The 20,946-nt window shown below is 42.0% G+C and overlaps 1 protein-coding gene across 1 annotated transcript in view; it reads left to right on the forward strand.

Annotated features, from left to right (window-relative positions):
* Positions 1 to 4,110: 4,110 nt before the first annotated feature.
* LOC117354292 (double-stranded RNA-specific editase B2-like) overlaps positions 4,111 to 20,946 on the forward strand; it is a 708,392-nt gene continuing 691,556 nt past the window's right edge. The window contains exon 1 of the mRNA XM_033931535.1: positions 4,111 to 4,361. Within this exon, the coding sequence (XP_033787426.1) occupies positions 4,262 to 4,361 (100 nt within the window). The 5' untranslated portion in view covers positions 4,111 to 4,261. The remainder of the gene's footprint in view (positions 4,362 to 20,946) is intronic.

Below are 20,946 nucleotides of genomic sequence, written 5' to 3' on the forward strand. Positions count from 1 at the left end.
GAGAGAGGCGGGCTTATGAGAGCAGGCCGAAAATAAATTTTTTAAACCTTGTTGCCCACATAGCCACAACCTGTCAATCACAGAGCCACAGAGGTGCCTCATGTTTGCCAATTGGCCTGTTAAGGTGAAAGTGTCTAGTTCCAGGAGAGAGGCGGGCTTATGAGAGCAGGCCCGAAAATAAATTTGTTAAACCCTGTTGCCTACATATCCACAACCTGTCAATCACAGAGCTACAGAGCTGCGTCATGTTGCCAATTGGCCTGTTAAGGTGAAAGTATCTAGTTCCAGGAGAGAGGCGGACTTATGAGAGCAGGCCCGAAAATAAATTTTTTAAACTCTGTTGCCCACATAGCCACAACCTGTCAATCACAGAGCTACAGAGCTGCGTCATGTTGCCAATTGGCCTGTTAAGGTGAAAGTATCTAGTTCCAGGAGAGAGGCGGACTTATGAGAGCAGGCCCAAAAATAAATTTTTTAAACCCTGTTGCCCACATAGCCACAACCTGTCAATCACAGAGCCACAGAGCTGCCTCATGTTTGCCAATTGGCCTGTTAAGGTGAAAGTGTCTAGTTCCAGGAGAGAGGCGGGCTTATGAGAGCAGGCCCGAAATAAATTTTTTAAACCCTGTTGCCCACATAGCCATAACCTGTCAATCACAGAGCCACAGAGCTGCCTCATGTTTGCCAATTGGCCTGTTAAGGTTAAAGTGTCTAGTTCCAGGAGAAAGGCGGGCTTATGAGAGCAGGCCCGAAAATAAATTTTTTAAACCCTGTTGCCCACATAACCACAACCTGTCAATCACAGAGCCACAGAGCTGCCTCATGTTTGCCAATTGGCCTGTTAAGGTGAAAGTGTCTAGTTCCAGGAGAGAGGCGGGCTTATGAGAGCAGGCCCGAAAATAAATTTTTTAAACCCTGTTGCCCACATAGCCACAACCTGTCAATCACAGAGCCACAGAGCTGCCTCATGTTTGCCAATTGGCCTGTTAAGGTGAAAATGTCTAGGCTGTCACCACCTGTGCTCTGGCCGAGCGGTTTTTGTTAGCCATGTAGTGACTCATAACTGACACTCTGGGGTGAGTCCCTTCAAGCAGGATACCCCTAGGATAGATGGTGCATTCTTGGTTTACAGACAACTCAGTACTCAGAATGGCTTCAGGTAAAGTTAAGATGTAAACTTTATTAGGCTACCGGCCTCAGCAACACCTAAATAATTCTGGTTCCACCGGGCATGAATTTTGCACTTTAAAAAAAAAAAAATGAATCATTCAAAATCAAATATAATCCACACTTCTCTGGACTTTACCTAAGTGCCACACAGTCAAAGCACTTCTCTTCACCAGAGTCTATTCATTAGGCAAACAACTGCCCTCACAGTCCAAGGTTCTTTCAACCTAAGCAGTCCCGATGAACTATTTTCCCTAAGTTTGTACTGCAGGAGTTAAAGCAGGTCAAACAGAACAGTCTTTCTAGTTGGAGCTTTATCCAGTTCAGAAGTAAAACGGGAGTCAAATTACCTCCCTCAGTTTGCTAATGTAATCTGACACCAGCTATGAGCTGCTTCCCAGCTCTAGTGCTTTACTCAGTCATGAATTCAGACTGCTTAAACTTTGGGAAAGTCTAAAGCTGTAGGGGGGAAACTTTCCTTCCCTCTGCCCGGCTTAAGGCCATCATTAGGGAAGTTGCAGCTTTTCTGTGCCACTCTGTGACAGACCTCGGGGATGCAGGATTGTCACAAGGCCATTAAAAAAAAAAAAAAACCCCACACACACAAAACTGCATCATGTTTGCCCATTGATGTGTTAAGGTAAATGAGTCCAGGCAGGCAATTCAATGCATGGATTTTAAAGACATGGGCCCTCCCCCCCTTGACACTCACTTATTCTGCTTTTGAGACCCCCCCTCCATCCCTGTCTTGTTTACAAAGCAGTGATGATCGGTTTTTAGCGCATTTTTGTGCTAACATTCTGATAACCGAAATGTCCCAAGCATTTCGGATAAGGGATAGTGTACCAGTAATTAAATTAAGTGGTGGTACTCTAAGCACATTCAGGGTGGGGTTTTAACAACGGGGGATGTCCACTCATTTTAATTCATTAACTTGGATTTTTAATTCATGACATCTCCAGTCTCTCTAATACACATAAATGCAATTTCTCAATTGGTTTGTAGTGTTTTTCAATAAATTTATGGAGTTCCAAATAAAGAAAAAAAACATATTGCAGTGTGTTTTTAAGGAAGTATGTGCATATCCTTTCCTCTTTCATTGCTTCCCCATGTCATGCCTATGAATTAAAGGAAAATCAGTACTTTGTGTTCAACCTAGCTTATGATTTCATTGAATCGGCATCATTGCTTTACTTCTGCTGAGTATTAGGGGCTGTTAGTATCATATTGGTTATTGCACTGAACAACCAGGACTAGTTCTGCAAAGCACATTCAGAGCCAATCTGGTTTCCTCAGGGGTATAGCTCTCTATATAAAGATTTTTCTCTGTAGTTGCAAAATGGAGTAAAATTCATTTATAAATCATTGTGCTTGACATCCATGCACCTCATTTTGCACCCCTCCCCCCATAATAATGGTAACACTTCTGTCTTCTTTGACTTATCTGGCACTATATATGGTATATTTCATTTGAGTTTAGATGCATTATATCAAAGCAGTTTATTATTATGAATATCACATAAATATTTTAATTTTTCTTGGAGCATTAGAGAAATTTCAATTATTCTCTGATTCCAACATTCTAGTTTATATGAACATTTATACTTTTTAATAAGCCTTTTTTTAGACCTGCTTTTAACTAATATGAAGTAAAAAAAACAATTTAATTTATAAGTATGTGCTTGTTTGGGATATTTTAAAATATGGATTTACAAACTTTTATAACTTGTTTCTCCTGATTTAGGGGATGGAGTTCTAAATGATTTGCACTATCCAGATGAAGTTGTGCATTACAGAATGTAAAAAAAAAAAAAAAAAAAATCTCACCAGAGCCATCACAAGATCCAGCGATTGAAGTGAACCTCAGTCTTGGAAGTATTTCACTTGCCATAGTAAGAGCTTTAAAAAGAAGAGGTGGGAACCATTTTCGCATTGCATTTAATCTTTTTCAGACCGGAGGCTTCACTTTGAAACCCCCCAAAGTGAAAAAAAAGACATGAGAATACAGTCACATGGAACTGGTTAATTTCAAAAATGGTATAAATGATTCAGAAGTCTGCAAGCAGCAATCCTCTTTTTCATCCCCCTGTGCAAGCGATTCTTAAATTATTACAAATTACTACTAGGTATCATTTCTACAAGCCACTAGGCATACATACAGTAGCACTGGATATCAAAGTCCCTCCTTGAGGGCCGCAATCCAGTCAGGTTTTCAGGATTTCCCCAATGTATGCATTGAAAGCAGTGCATGCACATAGATCTCATGCACATTCATTGGGGAAATCCTGAAAACCCGACTGGATTGCGGCCTTTAAGGAGGGACTTTGAGACCCCTGAAAGTGTCACCACCACTGGATAGATATATAATGAGAATTTTAAGCTGTCCGGTCAAACGAGTGACCTCAGCATTGCAGTTTCTAGGTCTTCCTATGGAAGAACTAATCCTATATAATGAAGGAACTACTCAAATACTGTTTGATAGGGTGTTTAGAAGCACTATGCTCTGTCCATAAGGTTTAAGCTAAAAGTCTTTTCAATGTCTCCAGTAGCAGCTTCTCTTGTGAAATGGTTCTCAGGCTGCTTCCAGCTAATCTGGCAGCGTGCTTTCGTTCCCTCTCAGGGCAGCTCTCCTTTTCCCTCCATCAGGTCCTAGGCATATCCGTCAGCCCCGAATGGGAGCTGAGTTTGCAAGCTGACAGGGGAGAGAGAGAGAAAAGGCTGGTGCGGTGCTGATGTCAGAGCCAAGAGACAGTGATGATTGGATCTAATTAGACTTTGCAGGAGCGAATAGACAGGCTCCCCTGCATGATTGGCTTCAAAGTGGCTGATGCCAAAACAACTAGCAGAGGGGCAAAAAAAAAAAGTGGGAGCCGCGCGTTCCTAGCCCTGCTCGGGGAAGGCAACAGCCTCGATGACAGCTACTGGGCTGGGCATGCGGCGAGCAGCTGAGAAGATCAGAGGCACTTAACCCCAGCCTGCCGGCAAGTGGCTGTGAATGAGAGAGAGAGAGAGAGGAGAGAGACGTTGAGCAGGAGCATTCCGCCAGCAGCCCAGAAAGGCAGCTCAGGGTCTCTCGTCTGTTGAGCTAGAATCGATGGCATCTGTTCTGGGGAGCAGCAGAGCGTCCGGAGGTCCGAGCAGCCAATTGAAATGCAAGTGCAAAAGGAGAAGGAGAAGGCGCTCCAAGAGGAAAGGTAAGGCTGCTTTCTCTCGCTCCCCGATTGTTTATTTGGCACGTGTGCACCGTGAGTATCTGGGCTGTTCGGAGGCGCTGGATTCCCCTCCTCTCCCTTATACTATAATAGTAATAATTTTAAAAAATGTTTGCAAAAAAAAAAAAAAATTAAATGGAGCTCGCTTTCATTTCTGAGAGTTAACGAGTTGGTTAGGCAGTTGAACAGCGCGCCTATGGTGCTTTTTCCCTTGACCCTGCCAAAGGTAGCGTTTAGCACATGGTTGCTACTGAAAGAAGAGCCAGCAGCTCTGCTCGTGAAGTTAGAGGACCTTACAGACAGGCGATTTTCGACCCGAGCAAAGGAGCCTCCAATCTAGCAGATGACTTCCGCTGAAAACTCCGTGCCTAGGACATGCGCCCCTCGGCGGCCCCCCCATCAGAGACCGGTAGGTAAAAGCGAAACCAGCACGTCACCTCGTTAGTACGGCAACCCGCTGGGAAGAGCGTTGCGCGGAGGGAGCGGCTGCTGGCAAGTTGGCTCGAGCCAAGCTGCCACGTTGCCCCCGTTCTGAGGACTTTTCCTGGGCACTGAGATTGGCCCGCGCCTTCTCTCCTGGCAAGAGAACAGGAAGCACTGAACGGTGAAGCTGTGGAGTGAAAGAAGAGTTTTTAAGCAGACCAGCAACTAACTGTGCAACCCAAGCCAACACCCAAAAGGTTTAGCAGGCGTGGAACCGTCCGACACCTGGTAGCTAATTTTCATCCTTAGAAAGGCCTAAGATACGTTTCTGACAGATAGGAAATCAACTGAAGCAGATTTTTTTTTTTTGCTACTGCTGATTTGGAGAAAGGGGTCCTATATCTTATGCATTCGCTATTATAGTGCATGGCAAAAAGCCAGAAAAAGCACATAAAGTAGCTAGGACCCAATCAGCCAACTTTCTGAGAAATAAAAACTACTGTACTCCCATCAGTGCAAGATCTGCTGTAGATTGCATCCAGAAATTAACTTGAAGGCTCTAAATGACCCCTCCAAAAAAATTGGGATTATACTGTATGTCATATGTATGATTTATTTGAATATATAAATGAGGCATGGTAAATACTTATATTTGACATGAGTGTAAGTAAGCAAGAATGCTAAATTCATGACTTTGACCAAACTTTTACAGCAAAGCATGATCCTGCCCCAGCTTCTGACGTTCTCCAGTATTTTATGCAACACTAGGGTTTTCTCAAACTTATACTCTTCGCCGTGGGAGATAAAAAATAACTGGAATAATCACCGTTCAAGACAAAGAACCCCACATACATTTGATGCAAGTTTCTTATAGCCTGCGTTTCTGTGGATCTTTCAGCATCATTTTTTGTTGTTGTGCTTTTGTTAATATACATTTCCAGAAGTTAGAGCTTGCTTTGCACCTTACTTTGCACTTGACAGTAATGAAAGTCAATAATTAATTTCCGGCAGCAGGAAGAATTCTGTGATTTCAGTATGTTAGCACACCAGTTGTACCAGGTGTCTAGTTTACTTTTCTGTGTCTCTTAGGTTATTGAATAGAGGAAAACTTTAGACTGCTTCTTGCAGTTTGCTCTGTAGTCTCAAACAGCACAAAGTTTCATTTTTTTTTTTTTCTAATAAAAGCGTAGTCCAAGAGTAGTCATGGAATAAGAAAGGCCTGAATACGTCTGAAAAGTTCAAAATAAATTTAGAAAAATGATGTGTGCTAGTTTCCCCTTTTTCCCAGTAAATACCCAGCTATGTAAAGCACCAGATGTTATTGGAACTCTGTAATTTGCTGAGAAAAAAGTCAGAATTTTCTTTGTTTGCCAGCTCTTCTATCTCTTGCAAAAGATATAGCAAATAAATCCAAATATGCTGGACTCGGCCCTCCAGACAGACACAGTCTCTTTGAATTACCCCCAAAGGGCTTTGCAATATTGAAAGCACCAAGAGAGAGGAACGCATTCCACATTTTGCATTGCATTGGACTCTTCAGAAGACCCTGTGCATGATACAGCTTGGCCCTCTTTTACTAAGGTGTGCTAACCAATTAGCGTGTGCCAGTCGATTTAGTCTATGGACGCATTAGCATTTAGCGCATGCTAATTCAGTTAGTAAAAGAGGGGGTTAGTGTTTAATAAGTGCTGTCATGTGAGGAGGTGACTCAGACTCAAATATACTTGTTAAATGAAGAATTACAGTCACCGCCAATTATGTCAGCGCTGCACACCGACGTTTTTCTTGATTAAACTTTGCATCCAGTAGAGCATCTTTTTGCAGTCATTAGCAGAACATGGAACAAGGAAAAATATTTTATGGGAATAAATTAAATGAACTTCAAAGTTGAGCATTTAACCTCATGAAGTCTAACAAGCTGCTACAGCGCTCCATTGTTGCATGAAAGAATATATGGTGCATTTAGTAATATTAATTTATATACATATATAGCATTGTACTATCTGCGAATAATTCCTATGTATAGCATCTAAACAGAGTGTGATTATATCAGTTATATAAGAAGTAAAGTTAAAACACCCAGTTTACTAGGCTATGGTTTGGAAAGAGTCCAAGCTTTTCTGTAGAAAAAAAAAAAAATAGACGTTATCCATTTCTAATATTATTGTCCCCAAGCGATGTAGCCAGCAAGATTGAATGTGGCATAGTGGGTCACAGGTAATAAGCATTCCCCCCCATAGATACACGAGAAGAGAGGTCTCTTCAGTACACCTGGCCCACTGTATTAAAAGCATTAGACGATGCTCGCCTCATGTGTTTTATCCAAAGTTGTTTTGCTAGGCTCTTTGTGGGCTTTCTTCCACTGTGTTTTTGGCTTCAGAAAATATTATACATTGGACCCAAAAAAAAAAAAAACCACCTCATTGTGGTTGGATCCAGGTGAAATGCAAAGGATAAAATTAAAAAAAACAATGGGCTCCTTTTACAAAATTGTGGTAGCAAGTCCTGGCGCTGAAAATGCGACACAGCCCATAGGAATTGAACTAAACTAAACTGAAACTTAACCTTATATATCGGGTGTTCAACCAAAGGAAGCTCGGCGCAGTTAACAATAAATTAAAAAAAAACAAACACTGAAATACAAGAGAGTTAGTTTTCAAATGTTTAGCGAATGGGCTGTGTCGCATTTTCTGCGCAGCAGTCGTTACTGTAGCTCTGTAAAAGAGGCCTAAAGCCTTTACTATAGATCTAGGTCAGCGGTGGAGTATTAATTACCACCGACATTTTGGTTCTTTATAGGTGTCTACCATTCAGTTCATATTGAGTACACTGATATTGTACTCTGCATGCTGTAATGAAGGAGAAATAGTCCTGAAATCCTGTGTAGTGCTCTAACATTATTTCTGCTGTCAGGCTTCAATGGGGCAAAGATACTGTCTGCTATACTGATAGCGGTACATCATTTGGTATACTAATCTGTATTATGTATGTCATGCTGTAACCAATTCAGAGCTCCTCTGGGAGGACGGATTAAAAACTAACTAAATAAATAAATACATTGGCAGGTGAAATGTTTTAACTTGTTTTTTTTAAGGGTCTGAGTCATTTTTGAAGGCTTGGTACTAAACTGCATGGCACCGAATGGTTATAATTACCCATTACGTATCTTTTCATTTGTATCATAATGAGAATTGCAGATCATTTCACATTACGTTGTGAAATAGTATGATGTGCTTTGTCACTGCAGTCACTGTGATAATGTTGGGCCTTCTCAAGAGACTATTTCCCATCCTGTGCCTTTGAAGATAAGGCCAATTGGGTGTAATTTCATAATCTGGAATTATTTGTATCTTAACTTTGCAAAATTGTTCTGAGAGGCTTGCAAGAAGGAGGGATTCATTTTGATGAGACCGACACAGGGAGCGGCATGAAATGTCATTGGTTATGAAGTGGTGATTAATAGAATTTGGTACCTTGAGAGAGTTACCTTGGGGATCGGACAGAAGAATGAGCTGAGAAGTGTTAAAATATATATATTTAAAATAAAATTGGTTGGATATTAATCTATAAATTGCCTTCAGAATAAGATGGTAAAGTTGCAGCTGTGGTGTTTATTAGCCGTCTGTCCTACAAAGTTACACTTTGGGAATGACTCTGGCATGACAGAAGGATTCTCTAACTGTAGTCTGATTTGATGAGCAAATTGAAAAACTCCTTTGTATGCGCTATAATCTCTGATACAGCATGAACAGACACAAAATTTTCTGCTGACATTGGTTTTGCTATTGTAGCCTAAATAGATTTATTTTGCAAGCGGCAAGAATGATGTATTTTATATCTATCTATGTATAGATACATAGATATACAGTATATTTCCATGTTATAAAAATATAAGAAGCGGCAAGTATTTCAGAGAGTAAAAACAGGGCATTTTATGAATTTAAGATACAGTTCTCCAACCAATCAGAATCAATGAAGATTTGATTTATCTTGCAATGTGACTTATTTGCCAGCCATAAAACTGATTCAAATGTGCACACCAAGGATACATTTATAAACGCCATTAGAGTTTGCTTTACAAACGAGGACCTGGCTGGGAAAGGGCAGAAAGTAGACGATGCCCTTACTTGCCCAGCTGCCGTTGAGTCAAAAAATATAAAACTAGTGAAATGGTCAGCAAGTATGCTAGATGGGTGACAGAAGCAGTATTATTGTAAAATGAAAATCCATGAAAAATTAATGAAATAGAAAAAAAAAGAAAACCTGTGCTAAGGCTTGGAGGTCAGATGGGAGCCTGGTTCTTCATCTCTCTGCAGTGCCACAGCAGTAAGTGAGCATGTTTCATCCTGGCTTTCAGGGACACAAACTCCTTTCTCGACAAAAGACTGGTCGTGCTTTGAGATGGGTTCCGCTTGTCTCTTGCTCTGACAGCTCAAGAGGAAGGACTGGATTTAGTGATAAAATGGGATCGATTAAGTTTTTATCCACCATCTAATTTGGAAAGCTTTAGGTTCTTCTTTTTTTTAAATTATATTAGTGTAATGGTGGTGGTGGGTGGTATTACTATTTTCACTGTTACCCCTGATTTCCAGTGATCCGTGTAATGACAGCAATTTGAAATTGTTTGAAGAACCTTAGCTTCAAAGGCTGAACTAAAATGTAAAGTAAAATTATGATGGTTCAGGAAGCCTTGACTGAATAAATGATAGTCAAAGTCATAGCAGCATTGTCTTCTCTCTTCTCAAGGCAAATAGGGGGAATAGAATACAATTCAGGGGGGAATGATATTTAATGAAATATTTAGAACCGGTTTAATGTTACTTAGCCACGTAATAACTCAAGCCTTATGAAAGCGTTTTACCCCAACTTCAGCTGGCCACCTTTCCGTAGACCTTATGATTCTTTTTTCACCGACTAGCTGTGTAAAATGCTCTCCCATAGCGTAAATATTGAAATTGTTTCTTCAGAAACTTTCCAAATGCAGGAAATTACAGAGCGGTGAATGTGATGCTTCTGTTCTTAAACTACTCAGGTAAAAGCTGTCACCACCTTTACTGCCACTCAGTGTCAGGCACATAAAGATTTAAGAAGGAACAGGATTAAAGCATAGTTTTTATCGGTTAAGACAGACTGCGTTTTAACCCATTTCTGCTGGACCTCTCCGAAATGAAACATGACACTACAAAGGTTGACAGAAATTGCCAAATGAAGCATTCAGAATGCTAGTGGTCCATGGGAGCTGTTTTCTGAGCTTGGCTGTGCTCTAAAAGGAACGGAATTGCAAAGGAATTTAAAATGAGAAGTGATTCAGGTTGACAACCCAACATCTATTAACAGAATTACTCGAGTCACCCCTCAGATATTAATGGCAGTAGTTTTCTATTCGTATAAGTGATGAGCCTAAATTTCTCCACTGTTACTGACAATTATAGTAACTTAATAAGTATGTTGGTTTTTTTCTGTTTGCATTATTTCCCCATAAACTTTTCATTTTTCTAGATTTTTTTTTTAAAAAAAGCTTTTATGCAGCAGCGATGAAACAATTTCAGAGGTCTCCAAGAATAGCCTTAAGTTGTTTTTTTTTTTTTTTTTTGCAGCGTTGTCTAATTTCTTTATAGAGTATGACTGTAAAATAGACAGTGGAATGTGATTGCATTAAAGCACCATCATTATTTTCCCGGACCGGGCTTTTCTGAATGTGGACAGTTGTACAGCATTTGGGAACTAGATATTAAATGTAGCATTAAATTAGCACTTTGAAAAGTCAAGATAGTATATTTTAGTGAGAAAATGTAGGCACAGTACAGCTTATCATCTTCGTACAGCAAATCACATCAAAATGGTGGAAGGATTAGCACCCAACTGCACACGCACTGTCCAAGAAGAGATTTGAATGCCTTAGATTCCCTAGCAAATAAAAAGTATTCTTTCTGCAGAATGGTTAATGTGACCTATTGAACACCAAGGAGCTATTTGCCTGTCTTCCTGCTTCGAGTTAGAACCCGAGAAGTCAAATGTGAAGTAGCTGCAGTTGTGTGTTACCGAATCATATCAATCTATGAAAGGCCAAAATAACATATGTTCTGACAATATATTGAATGGTTTAAGAAATGCACATGGTAATTTCCAGAAGCATGAAGGGCCGGAAATGACGAGCAGTTGGAAGCAGATAATATAGCACTTAAAAGATGTCTATTTACAAAGTTCAATTAAAAATATGTGGAAGAACATTCCAGGTGCAAGGGCATGATAAATGTAGGAATGTGATAGATCTTGTTATTAACCTTTTCTTTGCGTATTACTGTATTCGAGTGGGCCACCATTTCAGAGACAAAACATGAGGCATTGACTTAAATGGGTAGAAAATACACAGAACACAACAACAGGTATGCTTCAGGGCCAGAAATATTTTTATTATCTTACAGTTAGAGTGGGTGACAAAAAGAGGGGAAGAAAATGCCTTCTTCTATTACAGCAGCTAGTGAGCAAGTCCATGTATCAAAAGTAGCACAAACCATTTTTATGAGGAATTAGTGATTGTGTTACTTTTGGTACATGGACTTTTGACGATTATGCATGCTTTTATATTTGAGTCTCTAATTTGAATAAACCTTTTAATTACCAATGGTTCCTGTTACATCCAGAGACTTTTGTCCCCTCCAATTAATAATAATAATAATAATAATAATTTATTTCTTATATACCACTATACCAGGGGTCTGCAACCTTTAAGACATAAAGAGCCACTTGGACCCGTTTTCGAAAAGAAAAAAAAACTTGGAGCCGCAAAACCATTATAAAACAAATCTAACACTGCATATATTGTTTCTTATCTTAATGCTATATACAGGATCACTAAATTGAAAATAAAATCATTTTTCCTACCTTTGCTATTTGGTGATTTCATGAGTCTCTGGTTGCACTTTCTTCTTCTGACTGTGCATCCAATCTTTCTTCCTTTCTTTCAGCCTCCTGTATGTTTCCTCTCCTCCAGACCTCATTCTCTCCCCCAACTTTTTCTTTCTGTCTCCCTGTTCCCCCTTCTTTCTGTCTCCGTGCCGTCCCCCAAGCCACTCGGTTTGCTGCCACTGCAATCGGGGAACAGCCCCCAAGCCACCGCTGTCCCAAGCTTTCCCTGCAGAAGTGTTGCGCTGACCAGCATTCCGCTCCCTGACGTCAATTCTGACGTAGGAGAGGAAGTTCCGGGCCAACAAGGCATTTCTCCTCATTCCATCCAGCCTGAGCCCCATCTCTCCTTGATCCAGCATTTCCCTTCTGTGTCTGTCAGAATTACCATTCCACCTATTTTCCAGCATCACCCTTCTTTTTGTCCATCTCACCTATATCCCTATCTCACCACTTTTTCAGAATCTTCATTTGTCTCTGTCCTTATCTTTACGCCATGTTCACCATTTGCCCTTTCAATGTCTTTATCCCCCCCCCCCCCCACTTTTTCAGCATTACTTCTATGTCTCTATTTCACCTCCTCTTCATGTCCCCTCTGTATCTCTATCCTTATTCAGTAGGTCCTGCTTACCCTTTCTCTTCTTTGTGTCACTATCTCCATTTTCAGCTTTCCCCCCTTTTCCTTTGTTACTGCACCCTGTAGCTAGAATCTTTCCACCCTCCCTCCACTCCGGCCCAGCCCAGTATGAAATATTTCCTTTTGTTTCCCTCCCCTCTCTCTTTCTCTCTCTCTTCTCCTCCCTCACCCACGAGTCCTGCATCTGGCCCTCTCCCTTCTACCTGCACCTGGCAACACCCCCCTGCTCCGCGGCTCTCTTCAGCAACTCGTCAGCAGCAGTGATCAAGACAAGCTGCCGACATCGAGGCCTTCCCTCTACGAGTCCCGCCTTTGTGGAAAAAGGAAGTTGAAACAAGCGGGACTCGCAGAGGGTAGGCCCCGACGTCAGAAGCTGCTGCTGAGTTGCCGAAGAGAGCCGCGGAGCAGGGGATGTGGCCGGAAGCAGGTAGAAGGGAGAGGGAGATAGGAAGGCTGTAGATCTCCGGAGCATGACACCGACCCCGGCCAGGATGATTTCTTTTTCAGGCACCTTACAAGTCCAGCGTCGCGGCGGGAAATAGCCACGCTGAGCAGTGAGCTCAGCACTACACAGATGAAAGCCTTGCTTGCTGATTGGTCCGGCGGCACGGCGGGGCGGGGCCGCCGGACCAATCAGCAAGCAAGGCTTTCAACTGTGTGTGCTGAGCTCACTGCTCAGCATGGCTATTTCCCGCCGCGACGCCAGACTTGTAAGCTGCATTCCTGCGTGACACACTACCGGAGCCGCAGCAAAGGTGGAAAAGAGCCGCATGCGGCTCTGGAGCCGCGGGTTGCCGACCCCCGCACTATACCATGAAGTTCAAAGGGTCAAAAGGGTGCGATAGGAGCCTAGTCCATAAAACTTTAAGTATCCAAGTTCTATTATAGAATACTAGCGCAACCAACTATTGACATCTAAAATCTAGACTCACACATAGGGGCAGACCACTCCAGGCACCTCTCTGCCCCCCCCAACGCCATGCTCTCGCCTTCCTTCCCCACCCTTCATACCTCTTTAAAATCTTTGTCAGCATGAGCAACTACTCTAGCCTGTTGCTCGCACTGGCCTGGCTCTCTCTGAAATCACTTCTGGGTCATGGGGCCAGGAAGTGACATCAGAGGGAAAGTCAACACAAGCATCAGACTAGAGAAGCTGCTCGCACTGGCAAAGATTTTAAGTGGGAAGGAAGGGCATGGGTGGGAAGGGGTGGGAAGGAAGGGCATGGGTATGGTGCAGAAGGAGCGGGGGGAGGGGGGTTGGTGTGGAAGAAGCTGAGGGGTAGAGAGAAGGGCACGAGGGCGTCACTGCCCCGGGCTCCTCCTACCCTCACTATGCCGCTGCTCACACACAGCAGCCAAAGAGCTGGTTTACATGTGCACACCTCAGTGCGGCAAAATATGCATAACTTACCATATTCTGTAAGTCAGCACAGCTGGAATGCTCTTCATTTGGAGTTAAGGCAGGCTCCTACTTTGGCTCAGTTTAGGAAAGGTGTGAAAACAGTCTTATTTGCACATCGATTTTTGAGGTTGTAAATTTGATTGAGGTGGCTTTTTATTGAATATCTTTTTTAGCTGTTTGATCTGCTTCCCCCCCCCCCACCTCTTCTTTTTATCCAGTTTTTATGATGTTTAAAATTTGTTGTGGGTTTTCTAGCTCTTATTACATAGATTTGTATTTTTTGTGTGTGTTTGTCTTGGTTTTTGTATGTAATTTTGGAACCTGCTTAGCATTATTGGATTTTGCGACATGTAAATAGTTAAAATAAAATAAATAAAAATAAACAGGAGGCCCACTTATGTCTTGTCCATGCTCTGCTTCTATGTACACTCCCTTGCAAATGTGCATCGTGCCAGTTAATTGGGCATTTGCAGAACAGAGCTTGGGTGCCATGCTAGCATTTACTTTCATACATGCACAGATGCGTGTGTAAATGATAACATCCTAAACATTTACACGTGCAATGTGTGTGTGCACGTGAGAGTCTAGAACTGCCTTCTTCAGCAAGGATTTGTTATTCTGATATCTGTGACAGCGCAATGTCCATACAAACTGCCTGGCAGCATGCGCCTTTTGGACCAAATTCTGCAAATAGTGCCTAAATCGGCAGGTGCAAGGGAAAAGGTGCCAGTCGCATGCCAATCATGCTTAGGCACCATTTACAAAATTGCGCCTAATGGCGCCTATCAAGAAACTTAGATGCTGGTAATGTAGGCCAGATTTTTACTAGCCTACATTACAGGCACCTAAGTTATTTAGAGAATCGTGCCTAGTGGTGCCTATGTCTGTCTCCACCCCAAAATATGCCCATTTAGGCTTTAGAAGCCACTAAATGCCATGCAATAGGTGCCTATCTTTTATACAATCCGGTAGATGCCTATCAACCAATTCATTTTTATTTTCAATTATGAGTTGTTAAAGCTCATAATTGGCGCTATTAAGAAGGTTTGAACAGTTAAGGTAGGCACCTCTTATTGAATCTGTCCCCTTGTCATCAATATCTGAATTTAAGAAAATGATGAAAACACATTTGTCTATTCAAAGCTATACCTGATTGCAACCAGGATGAAGAGTTAAATGTCAGTATTATTCCCAGAATTCTATATATGGTGCACAAATTTGGGTGTGCATCCAATTTGCACATGCAGCTTAATCAAATGATACGCCAATTAGCACTTGGCTTCTTAACAAGCAATTATCATCATTAATTGCATTTAGTTTAGATTTACGGGGAGGTGCTGAAAAGTTCTCGGCCTAACCAACTTCCTAAATTCTGAGCTGAAAATAGTGTTATTTTATTTTGCAGAAACGTAATGCTATGTTTTGACATTGTTTCAGATCATTGATTGAACCATAGCAACAAAAAATGTGGAATTTTCAAGTGCGGAACTCCAAGCCATCATGAAGTTTCCATTCCTGCAGAAGAAAATTCCAAAGGAAATCCACGAAGGTATGATGTAAACATTGAGTGACCTATGCCTATCATACTCCACAGTGAAGAAATGGTGTGCAAACTTTCAGGCTGGAGATTTTGAGACCAAAGATGCAGCAAGGTCGGGACGGCCTTAAACAGTGTCAACTCGTGAAACTGTTGACCATGGTCCATGACCTGATTTTGGCAGAACGACAATTGCTGAGATACTACAGATATCCAGGGAACGTGTCACAAGCAGCTGGGTATGTAAAAGCTGTCAGCCAAGTGGGTGCCCAAATGTTTGAATGCTGATGAGAGGTGATGTCGAGTGGATACTTCCAGGTTGAATTTACAGCATTTTTAGCTAGCAGTTACCAACCTTTTGGAACAACTAGTTACTGTTGATGAAACATGGTTACACCACTCTGATCCTGAGACAAAACAGTAGTCCATGCAATGGCAGCACTCAGGTTCTCCAAGGCCAAGAAAATTCAAGACCCCAAATTCAGCAGGAAAAGTCATGGCCACAGTGTTTTGGGATCAGGAAGGCGTTGCAATGACTGACTATCTTCCAAGGGACCAAACAGTTAATGTAGAACACTATTGCAATTTGCTTTGCTGATTAAAGGAGGAATTGAAAGAAAAAAGGAGAGGGAAACTACGGAAAGGAGTCCTCTTTTTGCAAGATAATGCACCTGCTCACAAGGCTGGCAAAATGATGGGTGTTTTGACACAGTTGGGGTTTCAGTGCATAGGCCATCCACTCTACTCACCATATCTTGCTCCATCTGACTATTTCTGTTTCCAAACCTTAAGAGTTTGAAAGAGTGACAGATTTTGAGTGACTCAGAGGTAATTGCAGCAGTGGAGCAGTATTTCATTGACTAGACAAGAGTATTTTTTTGGAAGGGTTATGGAAACTTCAGACATGTTGAACTTAGGGGTGAATATGTGGAATAACTTGTAAGTTTCATGGCTCCACATCATTCCCTTCATGGTTGAGCTAAGAACTTCAAAGAAAAAGGAGATATCACCTTCCCAGAGCTCAGAAAACAAGAAACAACGAAGATGACCTTTATACAATAAATCATTGAGAACCAAAGGTCACCTTCGTTGTTGTTTCTTGTTTTCTAGGCTGAGAACTTTTCAGCACCCCCTCATATATGTATCCTGCGCTTAAATTTTACATTCAGTGTCAAAAAGGGGATGCAGAAATGGTAGGGTCATGAGTGAATTGAAGGCATTCCTCACATTTATATGTGTAATTATAGAATAAGGGGCATCCTTGCCTAACTTTAAGTGTGAGGTTTTACACCAGATTTCTGGTCTAAAGTTAGACCTGGCTCCTGGCTGTTCTATAAATCATGCCTAACTTTAGGCACGGTTTATAGAGTAGCACTTTAGGAAGATTTTTTCCGGCACTGATTTTTTTTTTTTTAGGTACAATATGTAGAATTCAATCCTATATGTTGTTGTATGTGGTTGTCTAAGCTTTTTTATTATGTAGGTTTTTTGTTTTTTTCATTGTTACCCTCCTTGAATATAGGCAGAATATAAATGCGATAAATAACTAAAATAAGTAGAACTGTCCTTTATGAATCGCTTATACAGCGCTGAAAGGCGTAGGCAGCACTGTACATTTTGACATTTAATAGACAGTCCCTTCTCAGAAAAAGCTTACAATTTTACTTGGACAGACAGACATGATTGGGAAAGCCACAGAGAAATTCAGCCCATAATTTAACGAGCAACTAAATATATAATATTGTTTGAGACAAATTTTATCGTGGGGGGAAAAGCCCTTTTTATTAAGGTTCACAAATACCCAGGCTATTACATTTTCCCTCAGAAGATCCCTCATCCTTTGCAGGATTTCACTGTGAACATGAGCAGTATTTAAAAGTAAGTTCTAGTGGCTGATTTTACGGCCATGCAAGTACTGAAATGAGTAGTTAATTGCCAGCCGTAAAAAGTCTAGAAATAACATTTAGTGAAATGAGATCTGCAGGCAATTACTAAACCTACACTCAGTGCAGCAAAATCAAAAGTAGGAAAAAAAAAAAAAGCTATTGCCAGATATTGCCACCTTTTGCAGATCAACCTGCTGAGCAGACATGAGTGGCAGCTGGGCAGCACCATAGCCCGTTGGCAGTGCTGCTCATGCTGTCCTGGGGAAGACATGGTTTGATTCCTGTTTCCTTCCTCAGCTCCTCGAGCTACCCTGGTCCACAGAGGCAGCGCTTACGCCTTTGGGGGGGAGGGAGCAGTCTTCTATGCAGAATGACAAGGCATGGCCTGGTGGTTAGAGCTGCTCAGCACCCTAAGAGCTGTGAGTTCAGCCCTACCCTGCTCCCTGTGACCCTCAACGAGTCACTTAACCCTCCATTGCACCAGGTAACACAGATTGTGAGCCTGCCAGGACAGATAGGGAAAATGCATGAGTAACCGATTACTATTCAATGTCTTGAAAGCCAGTTTGTGTGAATCTCTTCATGAAAAGGTGGTCAATAAATAAATAGTAAACCTTTAATTGCCAGGATCAAGATACATGAATACAGAGCATACCGAGGGCTTTGTGAGCAGTACGGCCACACAGGGCACAAGAAAGGTGGGGGAGGGGGGTGCCAAAACTGCTCTTCATCCATTGTCTCCTCCTTTTGTCTGTGGCACAGTGAGTAGGATGGGGTGGGGGCTCCAGGGACTGTGTCATACAGGGTATGCCTGCTGGGTTATGCAAAGACTGAACTAGATGTAAGGGTTATTAAACAAGGATGAACTCCAGATAGACATGGAAGATCCAGTTGAGCTGAAAGCCCAAAGGAGAAGGAGCAGGAAATTGCCTGGTCAAAAATATAAAATGTCAACTTGTGTACCAGTGGTTTATCACATGAATGTAAGAGTGTAAGCATGGCCATATTGGGAACAGACCATAGTCCATCAAGCCCAGTATCCTGTTTCCAACAGTGGTCAATCCAGGCCACAAGTCCCTGGAAAGATCCCCAAAGAGATTATTGTATCTATGGTGTTATTCTCTTTTGGCTTGGTTGCTGATTGTACCTCTCGTGATTGGTTCATTCAATAAAAATATATTCAAAAAAAAAAAAAATACAGAATACAATTATCAACAGAGAGAGATCAGAGCAAAACAGCATTTCCTATAACCGAGCTCAGCTTGCATGCATACATTTGGACCTAAAAACATTATTGTAAGTACGTATTTGTATCAGATTCCTCTCAAATGTACTATGCATTTGGAAAGGATGCTGCCTTTTCTATCACAAGCCCAATTTTATGGAACAAATTGCTGGAGAGATTATGGAGTATTCCAGATTTTCAGCGACAGTTACAACAAACATGCTTGTACAGGCATTTTTACATGATTGTATTGATATTGCAATGCATTATAGCTTACAATAGGAGGCTGAGTTTGTCTTGTTTGTTCATTGTTACTACAGTGGTAACTTGGATTACGAGCATAATCCGTTCCAGGAGCATGCTCGTAATCCAAAATGCTCGTTTATTAAAGCGAGTTTCCCCCATAGGAAATAATGGAAACTCGCTTTGATACGCTCCCACCCCCTCTACCAAGGCCAGCAGCACTGCTCCCCCCCCCCCCCCGAGAACCAGCATTGCTCCCCCCGAAGGCTCCGCGATCCGACACCCTCCCCCGTGATCCGGCACCCCCCCCCCACCGCCAAAACCTGAAGTCCCCCAGAGCCCTCTTCTTACTTTAATGTAGCACCGGCATGTCGGCCTCCTCTTCTGTGCTGGCCTTGAGCAACCGGAAGTTGCGTCAGAGGAGAAGCTTCCGCCCACACACACGCGACTGCAGACAGGCATGCTTCGCCGGCTTCAGTAAGTTTCTTTACTAAAGCGCCGTGAAGGTAAGGGGGAAAGAGGGAGGGAGGGAGATAGATTTGGCTGTAGGGAGGGAGGGAGGGGGATGCGTGTGATCGGAGACCACGCGCCTTCCCTCCCTTAACTTCGGGGACAAGGCCATTCACCGCTCCACAGGCAGGGGATAGCCTTGTCCCCGTGCCCGCAGTGAGCACTTTTTCCCCCCAACCGTTTCAGCAGGTTACCCGCGGCTAGCCACGGGTAACTGCCACAATGTCATTCTCTACTTAGAACCAATTCCCATACCAAGCTTTGGGTGTGAGGATTTACACCAACTGAAACCTGATGTAAATCCTGGCACGTACTGTAACACGGTCTCAAATCCCTGGTATTCAGTAATGCTGCATGAATCTTTAGCAAATGCCCCCACGCCCCTTTTGAGTTGTGTGCTATAAGATGTAAGCATTAAGCATAGCGAGATATGTGTGCAAATCCAAATGGTCTCTAATTAATTATGTAGCGCCCAGTTATTGGCGGTAAATGGCGTGTTAGCCAATATAGTTGCAGGGGCTTCTCAGAATAGCATGCAATTTTGTGTGCATAAATTTGCAAGCCATTGATAGAATCTGGGGCTTGGCTTGTAAATGTAGGCACTCGGGGCCTGATTTTATAAATGGCGCCTATGCATGCCTACATCTTAAGCACTGCTCAGTGCAGTTGTGAATCAACTGCTAAGTGCTGCTTATAGAATTTCTACTAGCAGCACCTAGGCATGTTTAGTCATGCCCATGCATCCTAGAGGTAGGCACCGGTATATTAAACCTAATGTAGCAGCACCTAACTCAGATGCCTAACGATGCCTAAGTCCACAACACCTATTCTCCGCTTCTAACCACACCTACTTTTCGGTTAGGCGTTGTTAGGTATTGAAGGGTGTCTCCACTGAAGTGTTGCTAAGTATCCTAAGAGTTTGGCATCAAATGTTTAATTGGTTATTTTAATTTTTTTTTTTTTTTGGGGGGGGGGATTGGCTGAAAACTGTTGTGGTCAATTTCTATGCAAATTTTAAAAAAATTGAGCTTGCATTCCGAAATTAGGTATCTCCAGGCGTCCTCAATTAGGGCACCTGTCATTACTTAATGTAGGTGTCCTATACAGAACCTGGCCCTAAGTTTTAGAATGAGGAGGATATTGTTTATTTCAAAAGGATAATTTATGGATCCTGGAGTTATCAAAAATCATAGTCTTCTTAAATTTAATAGAATATTACAAAATATTCTCAATCTGAGATTTTTTTTTAAATTGGAACAAAAATAATATTATTTAGCAAATTTCTGTCTCACCCAGTTACCACAGGATCCGGGTGAATTACAATGAAGATACACAAATAGCACAGAGGATAAAATTATTATACAGACAATTACTGTTAACATATTAAACTCAATAATAATTTTTTTAGTCGGCAAATGCCTGCTGAAACAAATGCATCATCAAACCCTTGTGGGAGGCAGCAATATCAGTGAGAGCACCAAGCCTGCTAGATAGTACATTCCATAAGGACTCTGCAAACCCTGAAAATGCTGGAAAATGTGTACTTTGGCCCCGACTCACTAAAGTCAGCAATCGTCGCTAACTGCCACCACCCATCCGATTCACTAAATGGCCCATCGTACATTTTCCGATCTGATCCAAACCATGCAAATGAGTAAAACTCCATGCAAAATAGCCAAGCGATTGATTCACTAACATTTGCTTGGCTATTTTGCATCGGGTTTTACGATCATAAACACAGTTACCGACAGGTCTGCTGGTTTTTTATTCATTTTTTTAAATGGGGCAGATATAAGCA

This window comes from Geotrypetes seraphini, chromosome 2, assembly GCF_902459505.1.
Source record: "Geotrypetes seraphini chromosome 2, aGeoSer1.1, whole genome shotgun sequence".
NCBI lineage: Eukaryota > Metazoa > Chordata > Amphibia > Gymnophiona > Dermophiidae > Geotrypetes > Geotrypetes seraphini.